Consider the following 27852-nt stretch of genomic DNA (forward strand, 5'->3'; position numbering starts at 1 on the left):
CAAATTTTTTTTTAATTAGAGTTATCTTTCTTTGGCCAGAATAGTAAGCAAGAAATATCTAATTGCAAAATATTGTGCAATAGCAAGATTTTTTTTTAATTGGAGTTATCTTTCTTTGTCCAGAATCAACTTAAATCTTTGTTATATACAATATACAATGTATATTCACTTTTTACTACCAACTGATAAATTAAAATAATCTTTACCATTCAGTGATAACAAGCAGTTTTTTTTACATCTTAATATTTTATGATGTATTTAAATGAGTAGTTATTGTTGCAAACTCCATTAGAAATTTTAATTGAGATTAGTTTTGGAATAAGGGAAAGGGGGATGTGATTAAAAAAATTGGGTTCAATTTTTCTCATTTGAAATTTCATAAATAAAAAAGAAAATTTCTTCAAACATTTTTTTGAGAGGATTAATATTCAACAGCATAGTGAATTGCTCTAAGAGAAAACAAAAATTTTAAGTTCATTAGAACACATTCATTCTGTGTCAGAAACCTATGCTGTGTCAACTATTTAATCACAATCCAAATTTAGAGCTGAATCCAGCTTGAATGCTGTGTCCATACTTGCCCCAACTGTTTAGGGTTCAACCTCTGCGGTCGTATAAAGCTACGCCCTGTGGAGCATCTGGTTTTTTCTACAGGAGTTTCTTCGCATATACCTTTTGCAATACACATACCATGTATACCACCAACCACCAGCTGCCATCTACCCCTCATCTCCTTTGCCATCTTGCCCCCTTTACATACCCACCCATCCTTTTCTTGAATAAAAGAGGAAATAAATATAATATTTAGACCATTTGAACAAACCATCAAAATATTCTTTAGATGTTATAGACATCGATTCTGTCAAATATACATTCTTTTTATACGACAGCAAAAATTGAAAATGTTTTGGTCGTATATTGGTATGACGTTGTCGTCGTAGTCGACTGAAGACATTTGGTTTTCGCACTATAACTTTAGTATAAGTAAATAGAAATCTATGAAATTTAAACACAAGGTTAATGACCATAAAAGGAAGGTTGGGATTGATTTTGGGAGTTTTGGTTCCAACAGTTTAGGAATTAGGGGCCATAAAGGGCCCAAATAAGCATTTTTCTTGTTTTTCCCACAATGACTTTAGTATAAGTAAACAGAAATCTATGAAATTTAAACACAAGGTTTATGACCACTAAAGGAAGGTTGAGATTGATTTTGGGAGTTTTGGTCCCAACAGTTTAGAAATTAGGGGCCAAAAGGGTCCAAAGATAAACTTTGTTTGATTTCATCAAAAAATGAATTATTGGGGTTCTTTGTTATGCCAAATCTAACCTTGTATCTAGATTCTTAATTTTTGGTCCTGTTTTCAAATTGTTCTACATTAAGGTCCAAAGGGTTCAAAATTAAACTTAATTTGATATCAACAAAAATTGAATCCTTTGGGTTCTTTGATATGCTGAATCTAAACATGTACTTAGATTTTTTATTAAGGGCCCAGTTTTCAAGTTGGTCCAAATCGAGTTCTAAAATTAAACTTTGTTTGATATCAACAAAAAATGAATCCTTGGGGTTCTTTTATATGCTGAATCTAAACATGTACTTAGATTTTTAATTTTGGGCCCAGTTTTCAAGTTGGTCCAAATCAGGGTCCAAAGTTAAACTTTGTTTCAACAAAAATTGAATATATGGGGTTCTTCAATATGCTGAATCTAACCATGTATTTAGATTTTTAACATTTGGGAACGGTTATCAAATTGGTCCACATTGAGGTTTAGAGGGTCTAAAATTGAACATTATTTGATTTCATCAAAAATTGAATTCTTGGAGTTCTATGATATGCTGAATCTAACCAAATTGTATTTAGATTTTGATATTGGACCATAATAGGTTAATGTCCAATTTAAAATTTTTAAGTTTTTAAGTTTAAGTTCTTAGACCAGACATTTATTCTGTGTCAGAAACCTATGTTGTGTCAACTATTTAATCACAATCCAAATTCAGAGCTGTATCAAGCTTAAATGTTGTGTCCATACTTGCCCCAACTGTTCAGGGTTCCACCTCTGCGGTCGTATAAAGCTGTGCCCTGTGGAGCATCTGGTTTTAATTTGTATCAGATAATTTAGAATAACAAGAGGTTGTGTTTATTTCCAGCAGAGAAACAAACTGAGAGTGATATGTGGTTATATTAAATCCTGATATGTCATGTTTAGGTTTTCTGCCCTTTGACCTTTGCAATCATATGAATGGTTTGACCAAATAAATGAATTATTCATTACAAATATCTGACTTGTGAAATATATTGACATTTAGTTGTAATGAATTAATGATATTCATTGTTGTATAATTATGTCTTTTTATAACTGACTCTCATCCTCCAGCCAGCCATGTCAATTGGAGTATTGATTTTCTTGTGTGTTACTTCCCCTTTCTGAAGCCATCATTATGGAAAGGACAGGAATAATTATCATTGTCTAAACGTAAATAACCCTATTGGTAGTGAATTGCTGTGGAATTGGGCGACATTTTGTTTCTATATTAGGTTCTGGGACATCTTTCACTTTCAAAATGCAATTTTGTTGAAGATGGTGTCGTCTGCTAATTGGAGAAAACCTTTAATGTGATGTATATATTAGTTAGACGAGACTGTTGTGCAAATGTAATTCAAGTATAAACAGTTATAAATTGTAGTTAGACACAAACTTTGGCTCAAATTGTATGGACCAGAATATATATCAAGTATTTCCACCATATTACTGCTGGATATTGTGTATTAATGAGGATTTATGACTCTAAATGTCGTGTGACTGCTTTCCTAGACAGATGGACAAAAATTAACAGATATTAAAATGTCTTAATGGATGTTTAAAGGTTGATGTTAACTTTTGTGAGGTATTCTTTTAAGTGGAAAGATTGATAGCTACATTACTTTTGCTATTCTTTGACAGATATTTTCAGTATTATTTTTATCGCTCAAACTTATAGGAAAAGGCATGCTTCAAACACAGACATCTATAGTATTCAGTATCTATACTAGTATATAAAAACAAAATTGTATTAAGTTGAAAAAAAGGAAAAAAGGTGAACTGACATGACTGAGCATTGTTACTGATCTGCCAACATGTCCCAGAACCATGCTGGAATAATAAGATTGCTAACTCAGGAAGTAAATTAATATGGTGATCAATGAAGTGGAACGTTTCACAGGATGAACCCCTCCTCGATATGGGAAGGATTAGGAAAGTTGTTTCAGGACTCAGCGATAATGACTCCCTTGTGGTAAGGTCATATTGAACATTGCACCTTATATTTGGGGGAGGGGGGATGTTGCAAACGACAGAATTTATTAGTATTACAGAGTAAATTCATATATGGAGGGGATAGAATTTATTTTGTTCTCAGCACGAAAAAAAATACCAATGGACTAGGTAAATATCAATGAGACATAGTAGACAGTGGTGTAATACTCAACTTTTTTATGACAAATCTTCGTCAAGACTATGTGCCTAGGGTAATCATGGTATGCTTCTAAGATGGGAAATTTCTTATTATATTGGTGTATGCAAGTACATATGTATACTGTTTTCCAAAGAATGTGGCTTACATGGAATGACTCAATCAGGTTAAGAACTTTTCTCTTTTGTACAGTTTTCTAAAAATATTTACACAATGACTAGTAAATACATATATATGTTAATGGATTTCATTGGTTTCTAGTAGTCATTTACACTCTGACACTGGCCTAAAAGTGATTTTAAAGTCTAGGATGATGTGTCAATATTCCTACGATTCATTTTGTCTTAACTTTTATTTGAGTAAAACGTAAAGGCTTCTTCAGCCACTGACTGAAATTTAGCCAATTTTTGTGGATTTCGTGGGTACATACTTAAACTTACAACTCTCCTTATCGCCATGTGTCGCATAGGGCGCGAATTTGTGGGTACAAGTGAACCATGAATTCAAATGTTCAACCAAAAACAAATTTTCTTTAGGCTTTGCTTGTCATTATATGTAGAGATTGGCAAAACCACGAAATCAAATATCCACGAATATGTAAGTTTTCAGCAATCCACGAAAATTTATACATACGAAAATAAATGAATGTACAGTATATGGATAAAGGCAGTTCTGACACCTTTGATGGCTAAATTAAGATCTGCAATGTTGCTGTAAAGTGCTATTTCATGATATACAACAGGGGCGGATGCAGGAATTTTCGAAAGGGGGGGTGCTAACCCAGGGCAAACAGGGCAAAGGGGGGGTGCAAAACATATGTCCCGATACAAATGCATTGATCGGCAAAAATAAAGGGGGGGTGCGCACCCCTGGAACCCCCCCCCTGGATCCGCCACTGTACAACTTTAGAATGCAGGTGCACTCAACTTCAATCTTAATTGACTAGGATTGTTAGTTTTCCTATCGAAGGTATGTGATTTTCTCCAGGCACTCAGGCTTCCTTCACCAATAAAAACTAGAGACCACAAAATAGCCCAAAAGTGGTGCTTAAAAGTGGCGTTTAAACACTAAAAATCAGATCACATCATCTAGCATGTGCTTCAGTTTATGTATTCACATCACCTAGTATGTGCTTCATTTATGTGTTCACATCATCATAACATGTGCTTCAGTTCACATGTTCACATCATCTATAATGTGCTGCAGTTCACATGTTCACATCATCTTTAATGTGCTTCAGCTCACATGTTCACATCATCTATAATGTGCTTCAGTTCACATGTTCACATCATATATAATGTGCTTCAGTTCACATGTTCACATCATCTATAATATGCTTCAGTTTATGTGTTCACATCATCATAACATATGGTTCAGTTCACATCAGCGTAACATGCATGTGCTTCAGCTTACATGTTCACATCATCATATCCTGTGCTTCAGTTCACATTTTCACATCAGCATAACATGTGCTTCGGTTCACGTATTAATATAATCATATTCTGTATCACTGACACTAAAAACATCATTTTCCAAAATTTTATAAGCCGGTAGTTAGTGATTTACATGTTGATACTGTAATTAATACAGTTAAACCATTTTATTTGAAAAAAATAAGAAGCCCCAGTTTGAATACATCTGTATCCTTAAGTTATATGATTGATGTTCCCTGCGACATAGAAATACAGGGTGTGTGTGCATCTGTCTGTCCGATCTTGTAAGTAAAATTCTGTCCAGATTTTTATGAAACTTATATCATAGGTTTATATATATCAACATTGTCTCTGACAATTTCAAAAAACAGTGCCGATCAACAATTTTAATATGACCGCAAAAAAAATTGCGGTCTAATATTGGTATCATGTCGTATAATATATATATTATATAATATTTTAATAGGTTGTAAAAAAATTTTAAAGTTATACACAAGTGCCAAATTTAATTGGCTTTTTATTCAAGAAAACCTAGAGGTATTACAAAATATTGCTATTTATATTAATAAATGTTTGGAACTGAGAAAACTATCAATATAGTATAGATATTGTTTTATTTAAGACGTTGAAAATATTTGCCAGTTAATAATAGATATATTGTTATGCCTTTTTTATGTGTATGGCTCTGATAAGTCCGAGATTACTCTGACGTCCAATGGCTGTTTGGCCAGTCAAGCTGGGGCAGTGGTTGACTTTCACTTTCAAATGGACGTCAAGTTACGAGAGAGTTCGTGGCCTCGAGACTCAAATATGCAAATATTTATATTTTTTCATCTCCTTTATAGGAGATCGATGTTTAACATTTAGTAGCCAACCATGATTTTTCACCTCCTTCACAGGAGATTGGTATTAAGCATTTAGTTCCGACCACGAGAATAATCGGAAGCTCTCGGATATTTAGATAACTTGCATCGTAAATGAACGAGGTGTTACATTATGGTCATTTGCATAAATCATAACTGTTTTCTCATGGTCACGTGATCATCTTTGAAAATGAAAGGCAAAATGCAGAAATCGATGGGTCTATGTGAAAACTGTAAATATGGAAAAATAAAGGTTGGCAGGTAGGTGAAACTTACATAAATGAAAAGATAAATGAAAAAGGAACAGATTGAACCCGATTTATATAATTTCAAGGCTGTCAGTTGGCACCAGAAGTGAGGTCAGAGTAATCTCGGACTACAGCCCCAGCTTGTCTGGCAAAACAGCTGTTGGCCGTCAGAGTAATCTCGGACTAGGCTCTGATCTGGCTGTGGATTAACATCTAAGAATTGAAATAGTTAAATTCATATTTATGATTTATGTCAACATTATTGTAACAATTATAAAAATCTTTGTATTAAATTACTTTGCTCTTCATGAGCCCTTTGATTGGAATAAAAATATCTTATCATATCTTATCTGTCGGTGTCGTCCGAAGACGGATGGTTTCCGGATAATAATTTTAGTATAAGTAAACAGAAATCAATAAAATTTAACACAATGTTTATAATCACAAAAGGAAGCTTGTGATTGATTTTGGGGGTAATGGTCCCTAAGGTTTCGGAATTAGGGGCCCAATGGGCCCAAAAATAGCATTTATCTAGTGTCAGAACAATAAGTTGTTTATAAGTATTTCAATTGTTCTGAAATTGTACCACAATGTTTAATACCATAAGTAGAAGGTTGAGATATATTTTAAGGGTTATGGGGCAAACAGTCTAGGAATAAAGGCCCCTTTAAAGGCCAAGGGGCCAAAAACAAGCATTTTTGTAGTTTCAAGTCAATAAATTGGAGTCATCTTTGTCCAGAATGGTTGTTGAATCACCTAAAACCAAAGCTTGAAATAATCTTCTTTGAAAATTGGAGTTATCTTTCTTTGTCCAGAAAAGAAGTTGAATCAACTTAAATCAATGCTATATTATATACAATATATAATGCAATATTCACTTTACTACCAACTGATAAATTAAAGCAATCTTTACCATTCAGTGATTACAAGCACTTTGATTACCATTCTAGGGTTATGCCCCTTTACAAGTGGAAAAATTGAATTTTTTAGTTTCTGTTCTCTTAACTTAAGTTTGTCTCAACTAAATTTAATGAAATGTGAATTAAGTTCACTAGACTACATTCATTCTGTGTCAGAAACCTATGCCAGAGTTCGCAAAAATGGTCGGTCCTGTCGGTCCTATTGATCAAAATGAGGCTCGGACCAGTATTTTGAAAGCTAGTGCTGGTCCCGATGACCAATGTAAAAACAGCCGTTGCAGTGCCTTTTTATCGGTAATTAGTTGTACCGCAACTAATTCCTATATGTGTTTACATCGGTCTTCAGATGTACCTGCTGCTAATTTCCGGTACTGGTCTCCTGTTATAAACAAACTGAAACCTATAGAAACCAAAGTGCTGATCTACACGTGCATGGCCTGCTGTTCATGGCAAACAATCGGCGATTGAAATCTTAGATGGAGATAACAAATACTGAGAAAATGATTCAGATGATGAAATGGATAGAGAAAATGACTTTAATTAAGAACAATCAGAAGATCAGAACTGGTCCTGCATTATTAATTTGTCTGTGGCTGTGAAAAATAAAACTAATAATAATAAAGTTATTTTTGGATAAAATATGTTATTACCGGGTATTTTTATTTTAGAATCAAATTGACAGATGTTTTAGGACTGGCTAAAATTTTGTAGGACTGACAAATAATCTTGCTTTGTCGGTCCCATGACCAACGGGTCAAACAAAGTTTTCGCGAACTCTGCTATGCTGTGTCAACTATTTAATCACAATCCAAATTAAGAGCTGTAACCAGCTTCAATGTTGTGTCCATTCTTGCCCCAACCGTTCAGGGTTCGATCTCTGCGGTCGTATAAAGCTGCGCCCTGTGGAGCATCTGGTTACAAGAGTTATGGCCCTTAGTAATATTATTCTATGGAAAATTTCATTTGTTAGCACTCTCTTGTGTTCAATTCTTTCAAGAGTTTTATGAAACTTATATCATAGGTTTTTATCTGGAATGTCTAGTATAAGTTTGAAAATCAGTGCTGATCAACTATTTTTGATAGAGTTAAGCCCCTTGGAAATATTAATTATAATGGAATTTTCTCTACATTTATAAAAAAAAAAATTAGGAACAAAACATATTTTTTAGACATTGCCCTTGAACAGATATCATATGTGCAACATTGGAACTCTTTTCTCATTGTATAATATAGTTGAAAGAACAAGCCTTTAGTTAATAGACAAATTATAACCCTTTATATTACTTCATATTGTATTTTAGAAATGGATCTTCTTGTGTATAAACTAATGTAGATGTTACTTACAATGTATCACATATTTTAAGTGAAAAAAGAAGCCTCAAGTTTATAATGGGAAAAAGGATTCCCTTATTTTACTCTTATTTACTTAAATTTGAGAAAGTTATGGCCTATAGATTTTAGACAAACAACCCCAGATGTTGCTATATGAAGAGGGATCCTTCATTTGTAGGCATATGCATATGGATCCCCAGAGATTTCTATGCACTGTACTATGCAAGATATGTTTACTGGTGATTGATTTACAAGATATTCTCCCCAGTTCTATTGACTTTGAGATATTGATTTTCTTCTGTCATCCATTTGTGAACATTGTCACATAACCATATGTGTGCCATTTCATTGGCGATGACCTCATTTTAATGTTGCAGTGCATAATTCAGCACTTAACTTCCTCTTTGATGTTATATAAATATTCTAGAATGGCTATATGAATGATATAAGCAATATGATTCAGAATAAGCACAATTAAATATTTATATATCATATTCCTAACAAAATAGATTAATGAATTATGCAAGATAAAATTTCCCATCATCACATATTGTGTTTCCCTTCTACCCATAGATGACTAAGTACTTAAGTGTAGGAAGCAGATTCTCAACTTTAATTATTCAATTCCTCATGCAAACAAGAAAGTGAGATATTCACTTTTTACAGGGGTTTTGGCCAATAACTAAAATTGAATTAACCTTGACTAATTTTTTAAGCCAAAGATAAAAAATACACATTTTCAGGTTAAAATATTTAATTTTTCCCTGTCTGAAGATAGATAAAAAATTAAGGGGGATTTGTTTTTGTCGAGCCTGGATTTTGTCCCAGAAAACTCGACATAGGGATAGTGATTTGATGGTGGTGGGGGCGGCAATGTTAACTAACTTCTTAAAAGCTTTATATTTTAGAAGTTTCGGTCTGTCACATCTATGAACATTGAACCTGTGTTTGCTTAGTCACTACTGAACATTGAATCTGTGTTGGTTATATACTAGCTGTAATTGAATCAATTCTATGTTTTCCCCAACAGATTTTTATTCTGCTGTTTCTGTTGTTGGACAAAGTGTTAATATGTCCGTCGTGGGTGTGCATCTGAGGTTTCAATCATTATTTAATCAACTTTTCCAATTGATTATATATGATTATCTCCCTTGGTTGACATTGATCTGTTTATTGAGAGGAAGGAATAAAAGAATGGATGGTAGTCTCAAGAGAGTTTGACTTGATTAAAAATGACAATAGATAGAAAATGACATGTTTGATTGTCAATTGTTTGATTGAGTGTGGAGAACTAGTAATGATTCATAGATTTTTATAAAAATCAATAAGAAAACTGATCATTTTGTGTATGCATATTATTGTGTGTAATGTTTCAAGTTGAGTGATCTGAGGAATTTATTGGAAAATCAACATGTACAGTGAAATGCTGTTTTGAGTTTGGTGTTCTATGGAAACAAGCAGATTATACACAGTAGTAACTGAAATCACAGGAGAATTTGTGCAGTGTTTAAATATTTGTTAACCAGATTGCTTAGTGTTCGATGATATCTATTTATTAAGGACTTCAATAAAGTACGTAGAATTTTCTAGAATTTGATTGTATTGACTTTGTTGAAGTGATGTATAGGATATTTGATTAAGCAATGAATGATTCAACAGATTGGGATTATAGACAGACAAGTTGTCATTGTATTTCAAATCAAAAACAAATTACAAGTCTTCCAGTAGTATACTGTATTTTCCTAGAAATCTGACGAAAGGATTTACGAACAGGAAATTCACCAAAAGTGTCAAGGGAGATAATGAACATTGTCTTAAGATTATATTATTATTATGGTTGCTGTAAAACTTCAGTCACAGGATCAGTATAATTTGTTAGATAGCTCATCTTCAATATCACAGGTAAGTCTGTGGCCGTCTATAAATAACCTGCTAGTTGTGGTTTATCTGGATCACCGGTAATGGCCTCTGGCTAAATTATCTGGTTGAGACTGCTTTACATCTCTGTTTTTCTGAATACATGGCCTCAGTCTAGATTGTCTGGTTGTTACTGCTTTACTTTGTTGTTTATCGGCCTAAGTGACCTCAAGCTTTGTCAAGATAACCTTGTGGTTACTGCTTCAATTCCTTGTCTTATGGACTTTGGCGGTGTGTTGACTTATTGACAATCATACCACAACTTATTGAGTTTATATTTATGGTAAAATTAGATTCTTATTTTTACCTATATTGTGTTTTGAATTTAAGCAAATCAGCACAAATATTTTAACCATTCATCTTAAAAGTATGATTAATCAAGTTAAACATTTACAATATTTAGATTGTAAAAATTAAATCTGACCTATTTATGAGTGACTAAGGGGGAAAACAAAACTGGAAATGAGTGACAATGAATAAAATCTTGCCAATGCATAAATGACTAGGAGTTAAATCATAAATCTTGCCTATAAATGAGAGACTATTGGTGAATATTGTCTGTCAATGAGTGCATGACGTGACTTAGTATATAATATTGCTTATGAATGAGTGACTAAGGATAAAATCTTACCTTTCAATTAGTGCCTAAAGCATACAATCTAACCTCTAAATGAGTATCAAAGGTTAATCCCTTATATTTTAATGACTATAAGGGTAAATTTTACCTACGAATGAGTGACTACAGGTAAAAATCTTAAGTATGAATGAGTGACTACAGGTAAAAATCTTAAGTATGAATGAGTGACTACAGGTAAAATCTGACCTAGGAATGAGTGACTACAGGTAAAAATCTTAAGTATGAATGAGTGACTACAGGTAAAAATCTTAAGTATGAATGAGTGACTACAGGTAAAAATCTTAAGTATGAATGAGTGACTACAGGTAAAATCTTACCTATGAATGAGTGACTACAGGTAAAATCTGACCTAGGAATGAGTGACTACAGGTAAAAATATTACCTATGAATGAGTGACTACAGGAAAAATCTTACCTATGAATGAGTGACTACAGGTAAAAATCTAAGTATGAAAGTGACTACAGGTAAAATCTTACCTATGAATGAGTGACTACAGGTAAAATCTTACCTATGAATGAGTGACTTAGGTTAAAATCGTGAGTATGAATGAGTGACTACAGGTAAAATCTTACCTATGAATGAGTGACTAAGAGTAAAATCTTACCTACGAATGAGTGACAACTGGTAAAATCTTACCTTTGAATGAGTGACAAAGGATAAAACTTACCAATGAATGAGTGACTTAGAGTATGCAGCAGTCTCTTGACAGATAGAACACTACTTATTGACAAGAAATACCTAACGAACTTGAATGTTTTAAAATTTAATGCTATTATGAACCAAAAACAGAAATCTAAACTTCGAAAATTGTGCCAATTTATTAGAATTATAAATGAAAAACTGGATTCTCTCTGATGTTAACCTGTCGGCTATACTGATCATACCGTTGTAAAAAACTCATATTTAATGCTTCCTCAACAAATGTACATTTATGCAATGTAATGTAAACTAATGTGTTTTTCTGTATACCTTTGTCCAACTTAGGTGATACCAGAATAAAATGATATATAGTAAAAACCTTACTTATGAATGAGTGACTAAAGTTAAAATCTTTCCTATCAATGAGTGAATACGAGTAAAATCTTAGCTACAAATGAGTGACTACACGTAAAATGTTACCTTTGAATGAGTGACCAAGAGTGAATTCTTTCCTATGGGTGAGTGACTTAGCGTAAAATCTATTAATGTTAATGATTCATTTGATAATAAGCATTCAATAGTATAGTCATACAGCTTAAACTTAGCTATAAAAAAACAATATTTTTCCTTTCCATTGACTTGTGGAATATAGAATTTAGAAGGGATATTATATGTTATATGTTATGCATTATAAGCATTTTCTTCATGTTTTACCTATATAATGACATTATATTTTTATATTCCAGGGCTCTGCTGATTCCAATTACAGTCAAGACTCAGACATTTCACTTCAGGACGACAGAGAGGCCCTTAGAAGGGAAACCACACGGCAGGCTTTGGAACAACTGACAAAAGCAAAGGTGAATATCATTGAAATGATCATTTTGTGTAAATAAACTGTTTATAAAATGTATAATCAAAACACTACGGTTAATCTTTCCCAAAGAATATATTTCCTTTTAGGATAACAATTCCAAGGGGGGGTGTTAACAATTTGTATAAAACTTATACAAGTATAGTTTTCATGTAAATTTCTTGGATAATAATATTTTGTAAATGGGATGTTTAAGGTCTACACATCTGTCACACAGGATTCATCTGACATTGATAAGGAAGTGCTGAATGTTAAATGAAAAGTAGGTCCATTTATCAGATACTATAAGAAGTAGGTCAATTATATTTGGTATAGGGAATGATTATACTGTGTACATTTCATCTGACCATGACCTCATTTCTATGGTTCATTGGCCAATATTAATATTACTGGTTTATTTCTAAAATAGATGCTATAAGCAATAAGTCACCCTCAACTATATATGAAAATTAGATGCTGGGCTGTCTAATTAGTCCAACTGCTGTATCACTAGCCTGTCAAAAGTACCAGGATTATAATTTAGTATGCCAGACACGCGTTTTGTCTACATAAGACTCATCAGTGACGCTCATATCAAAATAGTTATAAAGCCAAACAATACAAAGTTGAAGAGCATAGAGGATCCAAAATTCCAAAAATTTGTGCCAAATACGGCTAAGGTAATCTATTCCTGGGACAAGAAAATCCTTAATTTTTTGAGAAATTCAAAGTTTTGGTCAGGACTGAGGGTGTCAGTGTGATTCAAATATGTATTAAACAAACAACAATCTGTTGGGCTTATAAGATCTTGTTATAAGTTACAGTGAAAAGTGAATTATATAAACAAAATAATTTCAACCTTATAACTTTTTGAATTATAGACAAAACCAGTTGCTTTTGCGGTTCGTACCAACGTAGCATACAATGGCTCGGGTGATATGGATTGTCCCGTACACGACCACCATGTTAATTTCGATGTTAAAGATTTCTTACATATAAAAGAGGTAAGACGTTTACACGTTCTTTCAATATGTTGTAACTAATTAATCTGATACATCTATAACAAATCTTAGCTTCATTTATTTTGGTCAGCTGTCAAGAAGAAAATCTTAATTGCTTGGTATTTCTTGGCTCATTCCCCTGCCATTACATAACTATAATCATCCCTCATTAAATCATGAATTTTGCATGGTTCATTTGCCCTAACCTGCAACTGTTTGCATATAAATTATTTGTAAATTTTATTGATGGTAAATTATATGCCATGCTAAGTTCTTTCCCCCTTATCCTGGGCTAATAGTGGTTATATATTACATCTGTGTACAGATATGGATTAAGCTGTGTATGTTGTAAATTGTTGGTGGTTCTTATCAGAGCATTAACTTCTCCTACTGCACCTGAACTGGATGTACTCTACCACACAAATCAATAACATCACTGTAACAGCTATTGTTAACTAATTATTGATTCTCAGACACACAGTCTCTACAACATTTATACATTACATATTAGTGGTGTGTTTCATGTGTATTGCATTAAAGGCATACACATACATAATATTACACATTTGAAAAAAATTAAAACAACAAACAATTTAAGCTGTGATTGATTATGTATTACATAGGAATATAAAATCAATATTTACAAAGCAGCAACCCAATCACAAACTTCTTATACTGTAGTTCAGAATTATTTATTAATTTAAGATATAATATTGAGAGGAGGTAGGAGGGATCCTGATCCCGAAATCCCGGGCTTAAAAACACGAAATCCTGAGGTCCCGAAATTCGAAAAAAAGAATTCCCTGATCCCAAAAGGGTCAATCCCGAAATCCCGAGCTTAAAAGCACCCGATCCCGGAGTCCCGATAAAGGTCCTATCCTCCCTCAATATTTGATGATTTCCTGGTTATTGAGGAACCCGAGGGGGAACCACAAAATGGAATTGTTTAACAAAGTTCAACTTCACTACAAAAGGCTTAACTTGTATAGGGACTTTGGCAAAATGAAATTGAATATTACTTTTTTCCCAATACACAAAAAAATGCTACTCCAGTAATAAAAAAGACATCTTGTGGAGATCACTGTGTGTCTTAAATATTGGACAAGACACAATTCCATACATTTTGACATGTAGCATGTCAAACTCTACATGTCAACTGTTTCTGGTAAATGCGTACCTTGGGAGGTCCTCATGCAGATCAGACAGTTTTCCATTGACCTTGACCTCATTTCATGGATCAGTGAACAAGGTTAAGTGTTGATGGTCAAGTCAATATATCACAACTATTAACAATAGGTCTACTTTATTAGATGTATGGAAGAATTGTAAGGTGTATATATATCTGTCTGGCAATAATCATCTGACCATGACCTCATTTTTCATTGTTCATTGCTCAATCTTTAGTGTTTCTAGATATGTTTGTTTCTTAAATCCTATATATGCAAAAGGTCAACTATACTTAAAGCATGTAAAGATTATACGGTGTAAATGTCTGACTGGCAGGGTTCATCTGACCTTGACCTCATTTTCATGGTTCATTGATCAATGTTTAGTTTTCTTGGTTAAGTTTGTTTCTTAGATGTGCAAAAGGTCATCTATGTTTCAAGCATATTTCGTGTAAGGAATGATTGTAAGGTGTATATGCATTTCAAATTTGGTTTATCTGACCTTGTTCTTATTTCTTTTCAATCATGTTAAGTTTATATGATAGATGTATTAAAGATTTATTATTAGGACTATCAACATAATATCAATAGTTAGTAAAGGAGGCGAGACATTTCAGCGTGTGCACTCTTGTTTAAATATCTCCTTTTCTTGGATTACATGATGTTCATACAAACATAGCAGTATGACAAGTATGGATTGCTAGACAATTGGGTAAAAGGCTTTTGGTCAGACAATATTAAAAACTTTATTTGGACCAGACAATATCAAAAACTTGATTACTGCTAATTTTAATTTAGATTTAACAGAAAATGTGTTTAACAATGAATCAAATTATGAAGTATTTTTGCTGCAGAACAACACAGTTAGTTTTGAGTTAAAATTGTCATGTATACAGAGCCAGACCATTTGTTGTAAACTTCATCTACCAAAGTAGATTAAAGATTTTCAGTTTCCTAACATTCACAGGAACTGCTTTATTTAAAGAGTTTTGCCTGTCTGACAATGTCTGATATTAAATTTTACATCATATTCCAGTCATTGATTAAGCTAATAGATCTGTCATTTTCAGTTTGAACATATTATAAATAGCATTGAGAAGATGCATGGTTTATAAGTTGATATTGATTGCATTCTCCTGCATTAAGTCTGCACTTGGTTACATATGAATACTGTCCTATGTATTATCACATGGAATGAAATATTCTAGACTTTCAAGGAGATCTGAATTATTTATGTGGATTGTCAGTCGCATACAAATTAACTTGAACTGTGTTGTCCTATAAAAGCGTTTTTAGTATTATTGGTGATATGATAGCTGTGCATTATTATGCGCCACCTACATTAGTAAAGGGGAGGGGGAATTATATTATTTAGGCTAATTTTCCATCCATCTGTCTTTCCTATAACAGAGTAAAGCTTAAGTTTAAAGTAGCTATATATAGTTTACCATAATAAACTTGTGGTCACAACTTAAAAATTTGTATACATATTTTTTATGATGTGAACTTTATAAAATATATACCATAATACAGTTTTTCGACCAAGATTTCATGATTAATTGCACGTGAAAATACTATAATTTGAGCTGGGTGTGTAACATATGGACACATTTTCTTGTTTAGTTATTTTAGAATTAAAACAATAACTGTATGTTTTATATCTTTTCTAGAAATTTAACAATGAATGGTGGATAGGTCGTCTGGTAAAGGAGGGCTGTCCTGTTGGATTTATACCAAGTCCTGCCAAACTAGAAAACATGAAAGTTCAACAGCAGCCTGGGACAGCCGGTGGAAGGGGGGCAAAACTTTACACAGCGTAAGATTGATACAGAAAACTTTATTATAAAATTTAAATAAGAGTCTGCACCATAATCTTTTTCACCTACTTAGTCGGAAGACCAATATTAAAATATTGTTCTTGTTAGTCAGTTATATAAAATTTAATATTTTCAACATTTTTAGTACTTTGTATGAGTCCCATACTTAGACATTTGTCCCAGCAAACTATTTTGTTGTTGTTGTAAATAATGAATAAGATACATGATATATGTCTATATCAATGGGTTTCATTGAAAAGCTCTTTAGGATAGAATTTTGATCTTCATTTAACTGATAGTTATAAAAAATATGAACTTATACTTTTTCAGTAAAAACCCTTCATCGTCTAATATAGAGAGTTTATTAGGTGGTGGGGGGACGAACCCATCTAATTCACGTGGCTCAACTCCTCCCACACCAGATTTAGGGGTGATTGGGATGGACACAGAGAATGGGATGGATGGAGGGCAGAGTACAGTGGACGACAGTGATAGTGTCGGAAACTCTAAACAGTCCAGCAGTGTAACGCCTCCTAGTGGCAAGGAGAAAAAGAAACCATTTTTCAAAAAGGTATTTTATAATAAAAATCTATTTTAAAGGAGAATGAATAATTCAACGAAAAAAAATGTGTCCAATACCAAATACACTTAAAAAACCTCTTTTAATGTAAGATAATGAGATGTGGTATGATTATCAATGAGACAACAGTTATTACCCACTAAAGTTCAAATAAAGTGGATGCAACCAATTATAGGCAACCGTATGGCCTTCAACTACAACGAAAACTAGTTCCTAGTGTCAAAAATTGTTCATCTGTTGCCATTTTTTTATGACTGCAAAAATTTTGGTTTTGTTCGTATAATGCTAAGATGTCGTCAGGGGCATCATTGTCTTGAGATAGTCAAGCTATGAATACATGGGCAGGATTTCATTATAACATAAGCACAGATATTAACATTTCAACAGATACAACACAAAGCATCGCTGTAAGGCATCAAAGCTAAAAAATATAATAGCCTTTCAAGACATCATACTTCTTTTGATTAGTCATTCATTTGACATATGTTAATTTTTTTTCAGTCTGATAGTATTCCACCGTATGAAGTAGTGCCTTCTATGCGACCTATAGTACTAGTAGGACCTTCATTAAAGGGATATGAAGTAACAGATATGATGCAGAAAGCTTTATTTGATTTTCTCAAACATCGGTTTGAGGGCAAGTAAGTACTCAATTAAAGTGAAAATTCACTGTCTTATTTGAAAAAAATCCTATTAGATCTGCATAGGGATGATTCACTCAATAAAAAGATTATTACTATCAATGAAAATTAGTTCTAGTTATCTGCAGACGTAAAAGACATATGTGCACTTAAGTTAAACACAATAAGATGATGATATGAATACACTAAAGGCAGCAAAAGTGCAAATATCATAAATTCATTAAAAAAAAATAAAACAAAAGTAACTTAAACTGAACACCACAACGCTATGTATATGCATCATCTGCCGTGCGAATTCACACAAAGTGTTGTAATCAGAAGCTGAACACAATCAATAAATTTAAAGATCAGACAACTATTCTGGTATCTAAATATGCATGTGAGATCTCCATAGTTTGTCGGAGAGAGAGGCCTTTGATAGAAGTCTCAACTTTCAGAAAGTAGTTTACAGAACTGCATACCTTTTATCTGTAGTACAAATCAGTTTGATTATTAAAGGACTTTTATTATTGAAAATAGAAGACTTAAGAATCTGTTATCTACTTTCTAGATCACATTATCACACATTTTAAAGGGCTTGAATTTAAAATAGGTTATTAAGAAATCATGCCTATGTATCCATCTCCATCTTTGAAGTCTTGATATATGCTTATATTTAAAAAATTTCATTTATTTTTGTTTTTCAGAATCATCATAACTAGAGTATCTGTAGATATATCTTTAGCTAGGAAATCAATAGTTAACAAACCAAATAGGGTACTTGGTACTGGTACCAATAAAATGACTGCTGTAGGTAAGTCACTTACAAACTAAATAGGGAACCAGGTAATGGTACCATTGGTAAGTTTACATGACTCAGCTTTTAAAGTGCCAATCTGCCTAAGAATCAGGCAGTGGTGAAAATATGACAAACTCAAGTTGACATTAATTTATGTTGAAATTGTATAATGGTACACGAATATAGTATTCGTTTCCTTTTCTTGTTCTGGTAATTCAAGATAATATTTGGCTGAAATGCATTAGAAAATAAAAATTAAGGGGAGCTTACTCCGTAATTTGCTATCATTCTAACCAATAGTTAACTGGAGATTTCTCGAATTACCAGACACGCAGAAACAAAAGACCTACCATTTCTAACTCAGGATGAGAGTAACTTCAAAATAGGATGGTTAGGTCGGTGGGTTTTTTTCGGCCATGTTTTGAAATTTTTCTAAATTGCCTGATCCTTACAAAGACTGGCACTTAAGCAGGCATTGTTACCACATCTATTTGATCAACAAACAAAATTTTGTGTTGGTCATGATAGCCATCATTAACATATCCAAATTGAATCTATTCCCAATAGAATTTTTAAGATGAGAAGACATTTCTTTGAAATCATTTATAAGACATTGAAGCACCTCCCTTGCCATTTAACAATTATTAAAAGCATATAAACGTAACAAGTGGATATGAAAAAATATAAATAACAAAATACAAACATTAGAAAAGTATTCGTAATAGTTCAGAGAAGGTTTAAATTTGAGAGGGACAGGTAGCAATACACAGTTAGGAGTTTAGTTTCGCATTTTGGCCCCTGTGAATTTTTCAAATAGGAAAGTTATTGTGTAATAAAATTCATTTTTAGACAGATGAGTGCTAATTTAGCCTTCAAAGATGGTTTATAAGTGCATCAAGATTATTTTTTACATGTTTTATGGGCTGTTTTCTGTTTGACAATCCGTATTTTCATAGCTAGACCGGCCATCGGTCCAGAAATTAATGTACTGTTTACAAACACTCTTTTTCTACACGAAGTTTTTGACACAATTTTACAAAAAAATGAGACGAAAGACATATGATTTTCATTGGATTTGCTGAATGATATATGTACACAGTTTCAGAAAAGGTATTACTTCAAGCGATTGAAATTCTACTTTTAGCCAAATTTTGGTGTAAAACGTGACATCTCCCCCCCCCCCCCCTTTTTGCAATATTTTATAACAAATAAATGCAGATTGTTGCCATGGATACACCAAAAAAAATTATATTTTACCATTTTATATACTGGATATTAAATCTATGGAAGATTCTGAGTACATACATATGCCAATATATGACACAAACAGTAAGCTTGATATTGCAAGAAAGCAATGAAAAGGGGATGGTAAAATTCATAAGGGCAAATTTTAGTATTTGTTCCTAACTGTTTATTGCTACCTGAAAAACAGAATGGCCTGAATAGAAACCTGGTAACAGTCAATTGATTTTCAAATCATCTGTTTAAAAGTGAGGAAAAAAAACAATAAGCAATTGAAACTGAAATGAATATTAATCAAAATGTTTTATTTTCAGGCGAGGTTCAGGAAGAAATTGAAAGAATTTTCGGCTTGTGTAGACAACTACAATTAGTAGCATTAGATTGTGACACTATAAACCACCCCTCTCAACTAGCCAAGACTTCATTAGCACCCATTATAGTTTATGTAAAAATAGCTTCACCAAAGGTAAGTCACATGACTTCTATCACATGACAGCATTAGATTGTGACACTATAAACCACCCCTCTCAACTAGCCAAGACTCCATTAGCACCCATTATAGTTTATGTAAAAAAAGCTTCACTAAAGGTAAGTCACATGACTTCTATCACATGACAGCATTGATATCCTGACATTAGTTGTAAACCAACTGTGAACAACTAATGTCAAGTTCAGTGTTTATATAGGAATAACTTGTTCACTCTGTGTAAGTTATGTCTGGTTCAGAACTTTTGATTGGCTTTAGGAATTTCAATTATACCTGGAATTATTTGGTTTGATTGTTGCCATTCAACACATATAAATGGTTACACATGCTTCCATTTCCATCCCCATATTTAAATTCCTACTAAAAATTGAATATCTTAAAGGATATTATGAATGATACTTTGTTTTATTTTTGAAAATAAGACTTGAAGAAATTTTTTTTAATATCAGGACAGAAGTTTGGATCTGCAGTATATGATTTTCATGCATTATAACTGAATTACCCAAGCACAGTTTTGTGTAAAAAGTAAAATAACAAAAATACTGAACGCCAAGCAAAAACTTAAAACAGAAAGACTCGTAACAAATGGCAAAATCAAAAGCTCAAACACATAAAAAATATAATGGAAAGAAGGATCAGAAATAAAGATTTCCCTTTTAGTCCGGCCGATTGGTGCAGATATAGAGCAGAATTGCTCACTTGATGAGGAAAGCATGAAACTTTGCATAGTAGTTCTTGGTTATATACCCTTTGATTTCAGCTATGGACCCACTCTGAAAATCCAATATGGCTGCCATTTTCAAGATGGCGGAAAAACGGTATAAAATTCAAGATTTTCCTAAAAGTATTCTATATAATTTCGGAAATTAAAGAAATGATTTTTCAAAAATGGACTTCATGTTCTTGAATTTGTTATCAATTACAGTGAGTTGCTTGTAGGTGTTATGGTAAAATTTTACCTATAGCTCAACCTGTTTTTAAAATTGTCAACACAATAGGGACATTTAAATTGACCAGTTGGTATTGTTAGATTTAAATCTACCTTGATGCTACCTGTAAAAAAATTTATTCACCTAACCAAAAGTTTCAGCATGCTTTTTTCCTGAACTTTTTTTTACCTAGGATTATTCTATTGAGAAATTTTTATTTTACTGTCATTCAAAATCTTATGAGTGATCAAGCCAAACAAGAATGACTATATCATATATTTTATTTTCTTGCAGTTACATATGTAATTTAAAATTGCATGACCTAAAATGCACTACATTTCATCTAAATGTTTGCATAGCCACTACTAGCAGTGTTTAATACCCTAAATAATCCAGCCGTTATATTTCACTGACTTTAATGAAACCTCAAAATCATATTTGAATAAACAATTTCATTTATTTATTTACACTAATATTTGACATCTCATCCAGAATTCCAATGATTTTAAATAATTCCCAATTTTATTCATTTTTCACTACTTCACTAGATTTTTTTCTAAATCCATAGTATAAATTCTGATTAACTTCCAATTATATACATCCTAATTTAACAGGTGCAGAATCTATACATAATTCAGAATCATTTCCATTACTATATTCCAAATAGTTATCCTCACTTATATTTTGTAATATTTTATTTATATTTTTACTATATATCACCTGGTTTTAAGGTTCATGTGGACCCTATGGCTAAAATGGCCGTATTTTCACCTCAAAATTTTCTCTGAGTACAGGCAAACCTGTGCATCTGGAAAAGTTTTAAGGCATGGCATGCCCTAGATAAATAGAATTCAAATGCATTGTATGATTTAGAAAATTCATAACTTAACTGGATTTTGCCGTACACTTTTTTTCGTCTCTGCAGAAGATGATAAAATTAACAAACAGTTGAGTTTACCTTGATATGGTCCACTCAGGTACACAGTTTAAATAACCAATTATTGTCAGGTATCTATTGTCCATCTTATGTCCATGTCAACTAAAAATGCTCACTTTAAGTTTTACCTGTGGGGAAGTTCTCAAACCTGTTTCCCAACTTACATGTAGTTTATTTTGGCACCTTCTGGAGGAATGAAAAAAAGTGCACCGCAAAATCCTGGTAAGTTTTTATTTTTCTAAAACATAAAACATATTTAAAATTCATTTATCTAGGGCATGCCATGCCTTAAAACTTTTCCAGATGCACAGGTTTGCCTGTACTCAGAGAAAATTTTGAGGTGAAAATACTACCATTTTAGCCATAGGGTCCACATGAACCTTAATATATCCACAGTAAACATTTTATTTCATTTCCTATAATAAATTTCCAAATCAAACAATATTTGATTCAGAATTTTATAATGACTATTTCCAATTTCACATTCACTTAAAACATTTCCTCATGTTAGGAATATTTTAGAATATTTTACTTTCATTTTTCACTTTATCACTAGATTAGACTATATCCACTGCATTACTTCAACATTTTATTTCATTTCCTATAATAATTTCCAAATCAAACAATATTTGATTCAGAATTTTATAATGACTATTTCCAATTTCACATTCACTTTTAAAAAACATTTCCTCACGTTAGGAATATTTTAGAATATTTTACTTTTATTTTTCACTTTATCACTAGATTAGACTATATCCACTGCATTACTTTAACATTTTATTTCATTTCCAAGATCCCATTTAAATAGGGAATCATCTTAAATTTGTAATAGATCCCAAAATTAATAATGAATATTTCAAAAATCACATTTAAAGCCACAGAAACATGTTGGATGAACTCACACTAAATCTCCTACTTGAATTTCAGTTTTGAAATCTTGAAATCTTTGACATAACTAAATCCCATCGTATGAAAAATTGAATTCCTTTAGTGAACACAGCATTTTATGCACAAAACTCCCACTAATATTATAATAGATTTCAAAGAAAAAACACAGCAAGGTATACTCCAAAATTATTTCGAATTTTATATGTACAACATCATATGTAAGCCCCACAAAACGGTTTGAATGAATTATTTCCTCCTTGATGTCCTTCATGACAATAAAATCTTGAAAGAAACACATCACATTTTAAGAAGCAAAATTGCTATAAAAAGTCTGAGTAGTGAATTCAAATAAAATAAATCCAATATTGTATGCACAATGACACCAAAAGATTTAAAACATTGCAAATAATAATCCAAAATGAGAATCTTGAAGGGTCATGTGAAGAAAAAAACAACATATCCCTCTGAAAATTTAAACTGTAAACACCCTGAACAGCTATTTCTTGTTTCACTGGCAGCTGGACAATACTATGTATAAGGGTTCGAATTTTAAAGAAGCATTTTGGTGTAAAAACAGTTTAAATTTTCAAACATAGTAATACATATTTATTTTAATCTTTTACTGATTTAGAATTTTAGGTAAAAAATAGATAAATCAAATATATCAGGGATTTAAAACAATGAAAACCAAATTATTTTCTTCCCTATCAATTTTTAATAGAATAATCCTAGGTAAGAAAATCTTCAGGAAAAAAGCATGCTGAAACTTTTGGTTAGGTGAATAAATTTTTTTACAGGTAGCATCAAGGTAGATTTAAATCTAACAATACCAACTGGTCAATTTAAATGTCCCTATTGTGTTGACAATTTTAAAAACAGGTTGAGCTATAGGTAAAATTTTACCATAACACCTACAAGCAACTCACTGTAATTCTTAAGTATAAAAAGAATAATTTTGGTATTTTTATAAAACATAAGTTGGAAATATAGCTGCATATACAAGAACAAATAGTGAAATTCAAAATGTTAATCAATATGTTACATGTTATTGTAATTGTTCTTTAAACGCTTTCAGTTTTAATGGTTGAAATGAAATAGGTCGAGTCGATTGACGTTAATATAGGTCGGGTAAATGTGGTGGAATAGTAGGTAACTCATCTGAACCTTGAGGCAGTGCCGAGGGCACCTTGTCTCGTGTCTCTTCAATTCCACGTCTTACGTCACTTATTGCGTTTTCATCTGCCGTACCCACTACATCGTCAAATTATTCTATGTAATCAATAGGTGTACCTTTCTTCAGGTGGATTGGACGATTGCCATCATTTAAAATGGTTAAGGGGCAACTATTTCCTTTTCCAACTACGTGCGTAACCAATTTGCAACATTTCAGCGAGCATGGTCCTAAAATGCACTCCTGGTCAGCACTTTTATTAGTTTTAATGGTAACAGTCATGTTTTAATTTGACGGAACTGTGATGGTTCATTTTATGCAAACTAGCTGATTTAAAATCTCGTTTCCACTATTAACAAATGGCGCATTTATCACTTGATTGTTGATGGTATTTGTGGGAGTACTCATGTTTATCACCGCGATCAGTGTGTCCAAAATAACTAGCCTAACTATAACATCGTCTATTAATGGCTCTTTGCACACATCCCATTGAATGTTTACTCTATTAATGTCGAGAGTCGTTCCTTATAATCTTCCCAATAACAAGCTGTTAACCCAAACCACGTAGCGTTACGTTCTCCAAATATCAATTTTCTGCCGCAATTATGTTCTCATTTACTAATGTTATCATTGCAGCAGTGTCCACAATCATGCTCATATTTTGGTCATGTATAGTACCTCGTACTACTAAGCTCTTTCAAATGTTTCGTCTGATGACAATATTGGACGAGGCAGTGGGCCTGTGTTCGATTTTGTGATAAGGTGATGTTTCATTGCCAATAGATTTTGGAATCTGAGTTGTCCTACTGGCCCGACCCTTTGCTCCATTGGTGGGCTTACACTTTGATTTGCTCCGTATCCTGGTGAAGGTGACCGTTGTCTGAAAAAATCGGGATTTTTGGAGTTTATCAGAGATGCTAACCGTTGTCTTTAGGGACTATATGATCTCTAGCTTAGTGGGGGTGTTCCTGATTGATAGGCCTTAAGCTTTGGTGTACTTCTATCTGCCGATTTACCGTGATTGTATTGCTCAAGAGATCTTCCACGTTTATATTGATCAGGTGATCTTCCATTGAACTGGTGATCTTTCATGATTTTTTTATCAGAAGAACCGAGATTATATTGATCGACCAATCCAAAGTTATGCTGATTATTTGAAAGCATAACATCAGCTAGTTTTGTGACATTTTGTGTGAGGTTATGCAACTCATAATCCAAAGGACTACTCATATTTTCTTTACTGTTCGGTGATACTGCGCCATCAGCAAAGTAGACTTGTCGATGGTCATAATTGGCACTTTATTATCCATATATCGCCATCTGGTTTGCTTTTGAGGTTTTCAATTGTTTTAACGCCTTGTTGAATGTTTCTGGGCTACTCTCTATTACATGCCTTGAAGAATCTTTGTCTTTACATCCTCGACGGAATGTTTTGGTTCCAATCTGGTTTGATCGTCTTTCTTGCTGGAGCGCTACTCCAAATGAATGCTTTTTTAAGGCCTTGGAATCATCATCTGTGTTTACCATGCGAGTGTACTCAAAGCCAACATCGGCCTGGCAATCTGGGGCCTACACACATTTTTCCTGATTTCCCATTGTCATCTACCGGCAGTTCGTTCAAATTGGTAAATGAACGCCTCCCAAGTGATGGATCCTCTTCAATTGAGTTTTTGCATTTTTGGCAGCTGTGGGCTTCGGTCCGGTCCCTTGCACAAAGATTTTCTTGCCATCGGGTATATTCTCTCTCCAGTGAATAGTCTTAAGAAGAGGTGTTGTCACACTCTTTTTCTTTCCTCTGCCCTTTCCTAGATCGGTCAATGGAGTCAACTTGCTGTTATGGGAAGCATATTAAAGCTCCAGAAGCGGACGAGGTTGTCATAATTGGAGTGATAAATGTGGGAATTGCCATTGACTCGACGGGGAATCGATGATACCGAAAGTAGGCACTGCATTCAGCATTGGAGAAACTTTATAGAATCCACTTGCAACCAATTGTTTCTGTAATGGTGTGCTGATCTGAAACAAATATTATTGAATCATAGTAGATGGTAAGTGTGCGTAAGAAGACACATAAGCCTTTTGCTGGTATCCTTGATTAGTACTAGAGGTTTATAGTATGTTCTTAAATGGAGATTGTTGTTGAACAATTTGAACTGTCTCATGCAGGGCCAAGGGCCCTGGCATAGGACTTTTGACTTAAGGTGAAAACATCTTCAACAGAGTTGGCGCGGTTTATGGTTCATGCGAACTACAATTGGGGAAAGACCCACGGCATGGATTTTGTTGTGTACTTTTGGTAAACTTGCGTTGTACAGGCTAAGGTCAAATTTTGGCTAAGATGATGTGTCCATTGCAGAAATATTAACTTCTTTATTTCGATTGTCCACTGATTCATTTACAACAGATGCCAGTTGTTGGAAGGTACCCTGCTGTTCAAACGCACTTGTAAATAGAACTGTGTCACCTTTCTCAGTTGTTGTCAGCTTGTCCATTTGTCTCACAACAACATTGAATATCTTATTGGTCTGACCATCAATTCCGCCAATGCAAGCAATTATTACTTGCCTTGTGGTCTATCCTGTCTTCAGACTGCTGAAGTTGCTGAGATATTGCTTTTAACTGTTTGTTATTAATATTCATTGCCTCTTTCTGTTCAGCTTGAAACGTAATGAGACCAACACATATTTTATATATTCGCGCTTCGCTCTGTTTTATATTGCGGTAAATCTCAGCTGTTCTTTGAGCATTTGATTTTCTATCTGTTAAATATTCTTAGTACAATTGTTTAATAGTCATTTCTGAGCTGTCCTCTGTTAAAGCGTCTTCAGCTGTGGGTTTCTACATATCCCAAGTGATTCCATTTCTGCCATTTCAATGTTCTTGTCCTTATTGTCCTCAATTCCTGCCATTTCACTGATATGTGTTTAACTGATTTTCAATTTACAGTTTAATGTCTCAAATTGCAAAATATGGCGACCCAAGAGATAAGATAGGCACTGAATAATATCTTAAGGCAGATAAATCCCAAATCACAGCTTTTATGTGTGACCCAAGACAACAAATAGTGCAGCTTTTAATGAAAGCTACTACTTCAGCTTTTTATGAAAGCTACTACTTTGTGTATGAAATGACAAGCAAGGCAAAATCAGAAAGGGCAGAACTTGGAGAGATACCAAATGACACTATACATCAATAAAATGCTTATATTCAGGTCAATTCTCAATAATGAATATTTGCTTATTTTTCAAGGCGGCCATTTTGAACATAGCCGCCATCTTGTATTTCAAAAATAGATCAAAACAAAATCTTGCTAAGTACACCAAGTTATTCATTGCAAATATGTTGATTTTTGTGCACCCAGCATCAAATCCACTGTGATTTGTGCAATACTGGAAAATATTTTAGAACGTACGGCAGCCATCTTGAAATAAGCCGCCATATTGAATTTTGAGGGTGGGTCCATAGCTAATATTGCTCAGTACACAAAAGTTTACCATCATGCAAAAATTAGTGCTTTCCTCAATATTTGAGCAATTTTTTCACAGATCGGCCGGACTATTTAGGCATTTTACACAAAAGCTTGATTTAATCTATTCACACAGGTTTGGTGTGAAAATGTTTTAACAGTATCTAGCTTTATTTATAGAATCAATGCAACTTGTATACATTATTAAAATCAGTATATCAGACAACAGATTGTATAAGTGAAAAAATTATAGTGAAAAATACAATTTTTTTGATGGTTTTTTGTACAAGTATACACTCAAATAACCCTGGTTCATATAGCCTAGATTCCGACCAAGTAGTAATTGATACTTTTATATTTCAGGTATTACAGCGATTAATCAAATCTCGTGGGAAAGCCCAGAGTCGTAACATGAATGTTCAGCTGGTAGCTGCAGATAAGTTAAACCAGTGTAGTTCT

At 33.1% G+C, this 27852-nt stretch overlaps 1 protein-coding gene across 8 annotated transcripts in view; it reads left to right on the forward strand.

Annotated features, from left to right (window-relative positions):
* LOC139502818 (voltage-dependent L-type calcium channel subunit beta-1-like) overlaps window positions 1-27852 on the forward strand; it is a 53851-nt gene that overhangs the window by 20582 nt on the left and 5417 nt on the right. For 4 of the 8 annotated variants that reach the window (XR_011658950.1, XR_011658948.1, XM_071292429.1 and 1 more), the window contains 8 exons: window positions 12184-12297; window positions 13172-13294; window positions 16128-16273; window positions 16605-16845; window positions 17356-17495; window positions 18182-18288; window positions 19830-19981; window positions 27757-27852. Coding sequence is in view for 4 of the 8 variants with exons in the window: in XM_071292429.1 (XP_071148530.1) it covers window positions 12184-12297; window positions 13172-13294; window positions 16128-16273; window positions 16605-16845; window positions 17356-17495; window positions 18182-18288; window positions 19830-19981; window positions 27757-27852 (1119 nt within the window). In the remaining 4 variants the exon portion in view is untranslated. Of the gene's footprint in view, window positions 1-2418; window positions 3272-9397; window positions 10147-12183; window positions 12298-13171; window positions 13295-16127; window positions 16274-16604; window positions 16846-17355; window positions 17496-18181; window positions 18289-19829; window positions 19982-27756 lie in introns of those variants that run through there. The other 4 variants (XR_011658947.1, XM_071292425.1, XR_011658949.1 and 1 more) reach the window with 2 other exon arrangements.

Source organism: Mytilus edulis, chromosome 14, assembly GCF_963676685.1.
Source record: "Mytilus edulis chromosome 14, xbMytEdul2.2, whole genome shotgun sequence".
NCBI lineage: Eukaryota > Metazoa > Mollusca > Bivalvia > Mytilida > Mytilidae > Mytilus > Mytilus edulis.